At 31.5% G+C, this 8,032-nt stretch overlaps 1 protein-coding gene across 2 annotated transcripts; it reads right to left on the reverse strand.

The window, feature by feature from the left end:
- Positions 1–436: 436 nt before the first annotated feature.
- Positions 437–7,563, reverse strand: LOC107219813 (cysteine-rich hydrophobic domain-containing protein 2). 2 transcript variants are annotated; one of them, XM_046744580.1, is made up of 4 exons: positions 6,861–7,563; positions 6,116–6,326; positions 5,574–5,690; positions 437–5,223 (listed from the first exon to the last, which is right to left on the reverse strand). In XM_046744580.1, the coding sequence occupies exons 1-4, from the start codon at positions 6,920–6,922 to the stop codon at positions 5,173–5,175; spliced, it is 441 nt and encodes a 146-aa protein (XP_046600536.1). In that variant the 5' UTR covers positions 6,923–7,563; the 3' UTR covers positions 437–5,172. The 2 variants fall into 2 exon arrangements, with proteins under 2 accessions (XP_046600536.1, XP_015513642.1); XM_015658156.2 differs by having other exon boundaries at positions 6,804–7,558.
- Positions 7,564–8,032: the final 469 nt, after the last annotated feature.

Consider the following 8,032-nt stretch of genomic DNA (forward strand, 5'->3'; position numbering starts at 1 on the left):
AATAAGGTTTGTATTTAGTTTAGTATGTAAGGAACATTATATATATATATATATATATATATATATATATATGAGTAATCTTTTGTAAATACTTTCTTCAATTTGTGAAGTTCAACTACTCAGCTGTACAACTTTATTATAATTTGACGTTTGATAATTAATTGTACAGCTATTACTTTGCTTCGATTACAGTCAAATATGTTGAATATGTTTTGAAAAAACACGAAAAAATCATAATTATTATTTATGTTGAGACAGAATATGTTTATTTAACTTAGGCTATCAGCGGCTTTGTTTCTGTAATTAAATGTTTGATTATAAAACACTAAAAAAAAACAGTAGATGCAAAAATCATATCAATTTTTCACACACCTGCAACACGTTCTAATGGTAATCCAATAACCAGAGTGTAGAGTGGATCAGATTTTTGTTGAAGTTTGAAACATAAAACGAGACCAGAACCAGATTCTGAGCAGTTGTCTCCATTGTCAGCTTATTGTTAACTACATTGAATGTCGTATGGCAGTTAGTTTTTCCATACAGTTAGATGAGGAGTTTCAGCTATAAATGACAGAATTATTGTAATAATTACAATCGCTGTGTGTATGTGTGTAAGAAAGATTGAATAACTCAACTAGAAAGGGACCAATGAACCATAAATTAATCTTGGCTAAAAAAAAAGAAGGAAAACTGTCGTTATCCAAAATAACTTTATACGCTGTTTATACGTGCGATTTATAATTAACATTACTGTAATCTACCAACAAATATCAAACGATGTATAAATATGTGATATTTTGCTGCGTCAATATACATTTGTATGAAAATATTTTATTCAACAGTACTTTCACTTGACACACCTCAAATACACGTGCATATTTAGTTTGAACCAAAGTAATTTCAAACTTTTCAAATGTGATAATAAACAGCTAGTTCTACCTAGTATGAAATTGTTGAAAAATTTTCTTTTCTATTGGTTGAAAAACTTTCGTCGAGATTGAGAATAGAACTTGAGTTTTTTCGTAAGAATCGGATAAAGCAATTCATTCTCTGATTTATATCGAAGATTACGTCTCGAACGAATCGATCGTGGGATAGATTCACAAAAAGATCCGTGAGCAACAAATGAATAGTGATAAATACACGCAAAAATGTACACGGATTAAGTAGGAAGAAATGAAGTAACTTCAAGAGTGGTAATTATTAATAAAGATTTCTTTTATTTCATTTTAAAATTCTTTGCCGAAATAAACGCCGGACACAAGCTTGTAAGCTGATTTATGATATGCTAATTTTCATTTATATACAGTCAGATCCTAATTACTATCAACTAATTGGGACCAGGGTGCTTTTGCTATGAGTTACAAGTTTGTGAGCAATGATGTGCACAGTAATTTGCAGGAGCTGTGTTTATGCGATTTTCTATCACGCTGGAAATTTCGATCTATCAATAATATTCATACGTGAAGTTTACATAGATCGGATCTGATTATACATCTAAATAGTAATAATATTATTCGACAGCCTTTTGAATGTGATAACTATGTCCAGGTGGGGGATTCGGTGTTGAATCAGCCAAACTTTGATGTAGTTTATGATACTTATTGAAATAGAATTGCAGCACCACATTAGTGCCCAATTTAGGGTAACATATTTTATTCTGCTAGTAATCTCGAATTTACTTGAAACGCAATTTGTTTTTAATTAGATAATTGCTGCAGAGCTAACTTTCTTCAAATACTCCACAAGATAAAAGTCAGTAGGACTGGACGTTGGCATTTTCGTCTTATTTATAAAGAAAGTCTCTATGTAGAATATAAACAAAATTATCAATTTTGCAACAGTTTTAGAAAAAAGTAAAATTTCTGCACAGTCGCATCTCTGAAAATAATCTGCATGAAATATATTTTTAGTGACTCCAAGTGTACGACCTTGAAACAGATTCTCAATACTATAAACTACGCCAAAATCTAGCTTGTAGCATAAAATTCCTTATTATTAATATTATATACTACTATACATTATGTTGTTATACTATGTGCATAAATTTATTTACGTATGTATGTCAGGGTGAAACAAATGAAAACAGGTTTCGTGAAATTTGCCATTCAATGTGCCAAAAAGTACCCTTGACATTTTCAATCAGTACATTAATACTCAACAGTCGCTCAAGGCATTTATTTTCACTATACACACTAACGTAACAAGTGATTTGAATTTCTGTAAGTAAAATCTAAGGAAACCATGGAATTTTTTTGAATCAGGCACAAATAAAATATTTGTCCCTGCTATAAAATCATCATCTTCAAAAAAGACAGTTTTGTTGAAAAAATTAAACCTCAATCTTTTGTTTCAAAAATATTTTCTTCATAACAGAAAATTGATTTTTTCAGATACAAAAGAGTTTTAACATCTTTAGAATTTTTAATGAGTCATATTTTCAGCTAAAACTATGTATGCTTTCACGTGAAAAATATCAGATAAGTCTCAGATATTTGATTTAAATATTCGTGTCAATAGTTCTAAAGAAATTACATCATCTAGTAAACTAATCATGCAGAATGCAAATTTTCGTCAAGATATTTGTAGGGTAAAATGTTTTGCACGTATCGTTTCAATATATCAAAACTTGTTTGGTTATTGTACAGTGCATGAGATTGGTTTATCTTCTTGTAGTACATTAAATTAAAGATGTTGAAACGTTTTAGCATGAATTTTCAAATTGTTTACTTGAAAAATCAACGATTATATAAATCTTGAAGGAACTAATTATGTATTTGTGAGAAGTTATATAGCAAGATGTTCTCTTAACATTTAGAGAACTCATTTTTGTTCTAGTCACATTAATGTATATTATACAAAAAAATTGGTGCGCGAGAGTCAATAAACGTTCTATACATCATTTCTGTTTTAATCTAATCTTCACCTGATTTAAGGGAAGATTTTTTATCATTTTAGTTTTCTTTGGTAAATAGAGAATAAATTGGGTAAATGTGTCGTACTTCGAATAAATGATTTTTAATTGTGACATAACACCGAGATGCCAGCTGATTGCGTATATTCGGTAATAATAAACCATGTTTCGAAACCAGACACATTATACGTTACTCGTGTTATAAAACGTTGGGTAATACTGTTAAATTGTTTAATACCTGCGATAATTTGAATCGATATATCAATTTTTCTTAACAACGAGATAGAGTAATACACTTGAAATAAATGACATCGTTAAACAGAGATTTGAGCACCAAGTGAACTCAAAACTAATCCACGACACAAATTAAAAAATTAATGATTAAAATAGGAATATGGAACTACTAATTTAGAGAGGGAAAAAACAGAATAAGAATGGCAGAAAAAGAAAAACATATTTCAGAGCACCTGAATATTTGCGAACTTCAATGTGTTAAAACCATTGCAAAAGATGCGAATTTGGACACAGAAACTCGAATCGAAAATTGATAGAAAAATATTGAATGTGAATAAGAGCAATTCTTCTTGAATACGTTGAAATATAATTAAAATGTGCCCAACTAGATTAATTGATCTTTTGCAATTACGTTGTCCTCATTGAAATTTTACAATTTATTAAATTATTATTTATTAGCTTTTTTTTTTTTATTGCACATGTCAAAAAACGTGGGTATTTTTTTTAAATGTAAAAATTGTATTAGTTTATAGAATCGTACAATTAAATTTGCTCACTCAAGAGATATAGAACGTTATATAAATGTAAGTGTTACCTTGAATTATTCGAACTCTTCCTTGCTTTATATGGGGACAAACAACAGAGCTCTTTTTAAACATTTTTTGTATTGAATTGAAACTTTGGTTATTTTACAATCTTAATGTCACGTAAGTAAAATACGATATCTTGCTATACGGTCATTTGAAGGGAAATATATGAATAATCTGATTTTTTTACAATGACAAATGAATTTTTGATCACCAGATTACTACGAGAATATTACTACTTTTTATTTACGGCACTTTCAACTACGACTAAAGATATTACCAAATGAATACGAATTTTATATGATAGTCAAGTGTTCATTATCACGTAATTAATTTGTGTAAAACAAAGCTAATATACTCTAATAGTGCATTATTAATAGTAGTTAAATTAACTGATAATAACTGTCCCTAGGTTATTTCTATTTTATAAAAATCCACGAATATAAGACGTTGGTTTACAAATTTTATTACACATATAATCAACGCATGTTTTTTATTTCACCTACTATAATTATTATTCTCAATATTACGAAGGCAACAAAGGTAAAGCTTTAAATTACACGCACAGTTTAAATTCGACATCAAAATGCAGTCTCCTATTGGGTCAAAAACTTTTTACCTGAATTTACCTAATAGGTTTTACTGAATAATTTCATCACTATTATTATTACCATATAACTCACATGAAAATACCCAGTAAGGAACCAAAAAAATAACTTCGTGTATGAGCAAAAGTTAAAAATTTATGCGCACTAATTTAATTGATGTACGAAACTAGCCTACATATCAAATAATGGTAAAAAAAAAAAATGTAAAATATTATTTTGTAACTTAGGTATTATTATGATTATCGCCATCATCTTCATTATTTCAATGATTTTAAATTACGTACTCATGGGGTTTTCGTTGTACTGAATAAAATCAATCTTCAAACAAAACATTTCAAGCACCGCTTTACAGCAGTCTCTGAACTTTACTGAAACTGACAATATTGTGGGAATCGTTGGGTGTAAAGCTGATAAAAATTTTTTTTCTATAACAAGGAATAAAAATTATTTAAATCAATTTTTTCTTCAACATTTCAATACTAAATCACATAGGCTTAGATGCATATGTAACAATACCTAAGATAAACAACAAATGATCTGGACTTGTTCATTCATTTTCTCTCTCACTGTATCTTAAATTCAATGTACTTATAAAGTATTAGTCATCGTTAGTTTAAAGTTTCTATTCGCTCTTGTACTGTGTATTATGTCTATGTATATTGGTATTTACAAAAATATCTATCAATTTTGTGAGTTATCACCTCACGCAATGTCACTCTTGACCTTAGTCCTCTGATTTTGAGTTATTCATACTTACTTTTAACAGTGTATACGCGTTCTCATTTATATCTATTCTATACTGAGACATAATTCTCGAACATTATACTCTTTAATCAGGCCTGTATATTTGTATCTTTGGAACAAATTCGACCAAGAGAACCTGAAATACAAATACAAATATTAATAATACAAAGATGTGAAAATTAGTCGAGTTGCTCGTAAGAATGCACTTTCTTTCGAATACGGATTTTGAAGGCTGTAGTGAAACAAAGAGTATGGCTCAAGTATTATTCGATACTTGGTTTAAAAAAAAAAAAAATGCTCACCCATGAATTTTGGACTAGACATTTTTTTTTTCATTCAGAAGAAATTATTTTGTTCAAAACATTAGTGGCATCATCAAGTGTCAAATACTTTCATAGTCTCTTGTAGAGTTACTTTTTCAAGATACAATAAGGATTAAACTATCGGTTAGGCTGTTATCTAAACCTATGAATATTTTTAACTCACGTATTCCATCATCGATGAACTATCGCATCTCTGTTTGGTGAGTCGCCAATGCAAACCCAATTTGTGATATAGTCTGCTATTCTCCCACTCCAACAATTTGTTTAAAGAATGTTGTGTCTGTTGAAAAAAAAACAATCTTTAATCAAATTTTACACGTAGTACCTTAGATCTGAATGTATACAAAAATGCAAAATCAAAGTAAAATAACTATTGTGAAAAATCTTTATCCACAGTTTTTGATATTTCAGATCACACATATATCTATGAAATTGTATTCTTTACAATGTCGTAGCATTTTTAAAACCTTACTGGAATGTGACAACTTTTGTACAGTCCTCTAAGGACTCTCCCTTACTCTAAGGACTTTCCCTTACTTTTCTTGACCGAATTCAAATTTTTTCCCTGACTAAAATATTAAGTAATAGTGCCAAGAAAAGTAACTAATTAGCTAAGTTGCGAATTTGGCAGTATTTAAAAATGTGGTCACTTAATCATTTCATTCACATCGGGAAGAGAAGAATCCATGCCAAAAATTGTCTTACCCTTTTACTAAGGCAAACAACTGGCCATAAAGAACAGCCCAGAGTACAGCAGCAACAGACGCAGCCACAAAACAGCCATTTTACATTAACTGGCAATGTTTTCTTCAGCACGCTATTCACTCTTATCACAGTTGCTTTGAATTCTTCTGGCGCTACTCGTGACACCAATCCATTAGGAAATTCAGTTTCAAATCTATTGCTGAGTCCGAATCTGAAAAATTTTCCAAATGTTAGTTCTATTAAACAGAAAAAATAAATTGATTTGGTATTTTTACTTATCACGTCTTAAGACGAGGTATATTAGGAAAGTGATAATTTGGAACTAAGGTACACTTTGATATATCAAATGATATGCTCGTTAAATTTATGAATCTAAAATGATAGAAAAGCTTGAAACAAAGTCTGGGCAGAGTTGATGCGAAGGAAAAAGTTTCTAAACAAAGTTCAGCTTGAATGTGTAAGTATGTTTCTAATATTGTTTGAAAAACACATTGGAGGCATGCAATCTGAAAATTTAGTAATTAGTAATAATGTCTAGGGATATATTGAAAAAAGTTATTATAAACAACGAGCAATGAAGCAGATTCTTTATTCGTGCTGGAGGTCATTCCATGCAAGGAAAGCTGATAATGGACCTTGGACGAGATAGACGTAAGTCCGTCAGAGGGTTAGAATTGAATTTCCTTACACTGTCATGTTACCAGCACCGCGAATGACAATGGGATCAGGCACAAGAGTGACGTACTGTTCCTCTAAATTCTGATCGTGTTCTTCCTCCTCTTCATAAATAGCATCGAAATCTGCCATCTCGTCGAAAGAAAAGAAACGAGCCTAAACGACTTCTCGCGTTACTCAGTACCGAATTCTAGCGTCTGACTATTTATTTTCTTATCGTCAAAATTGTTCGTGTATATATTTACGGAGTGTTTACGTTAGTTTCTACCAGCCAGCTAGCTTGTATATTTCACTCGACGGTCACATACGGCTAGTTAGCATTCCCTGACTCGTGGATAGCGTCATTTTTTTTATTCCAATGCAAGGTGTTTCGACGAGGAGACGAACGGTTAATAAATCCAAATCTATTCTGCAATTAAAAAAAAAAAAACTCAAAACACCATGTCCGCGAAAAAACACAGTGCAGGTGCTTCCGCGTAGATTGCAGATGATTGCAGAGCTTAACTTGTCTATTCGCTAATCCACTACCACGGTACCAACTCTGCAAATTACAAACATCTTCGTGAAGTGAAATTTATCGAGCAGGAAATTGACAGCTACACTAATATTCCTATCATTGTTGTATCTTGTTTCCTTTCATTGTTCGATTAAAGATAGCTTAAATGGTCAGAGCATTTCCATGAATGGAACAACATAAATTATTTATAGCAATTTATTTCTTTTGGTAGGTAGCATTGTTTAAATATCACTTTCTCTACGGCTTATAGTCATCGTCCATAGATGACAGAGCAAAGGAATCGCTGATCTTTCGAAGTCCTCAGAATACAGATGGCCTATTTTACTGGCTGCACGTAATGAACACTGATGTGACGTCACCACGGCACTCCCCAACAATTCCAGAAATTAGGGTGCTATTACATGAGCAGTAAAAAGCAGCAGTGGTTTAGTAACTTACTAGTTTTCACTAGCATCAGTCTGGTAATTTTACGCAGCAGTAGCGCTGCTCATGTAATAGGTCGTGGCTTCTTGTGATCTTGTGGCTTGTCGCTCGAAAAACTGAACTGCGAGCAGCAGAAACTTGCGCCGGAAGTGATAGGGGAAAACTGCTGCTGCTGCTGCTTTTTACTGCTCATGAATAGCACCCGAATACTGGTGGTAGCTTCGCGTATAGAGAAAGTGTGGCGTAAGTGAGACGTCAGAGCGGCAATTCCCGAAATTTCGAAAAGATAGTCTCTGAAATTT

The sequence above is a fragment of the Neodiprion lecontei genome, chromosome 7 (genome assembly GCF_021901455.1).
Source record: "Neodiprion lecontei isolate iyNeoLeco1 chromosome 7, iyNeoLeco1.1, whole genome shotgun sequence".
Taxonomy (NCBI): domain Eukaryota; kingdom Metazoa; phylum Arthropoda; class Insecta; order Hymenoptera; family Diprionidae; genus Neodiprion; species Neodiprion lecontei.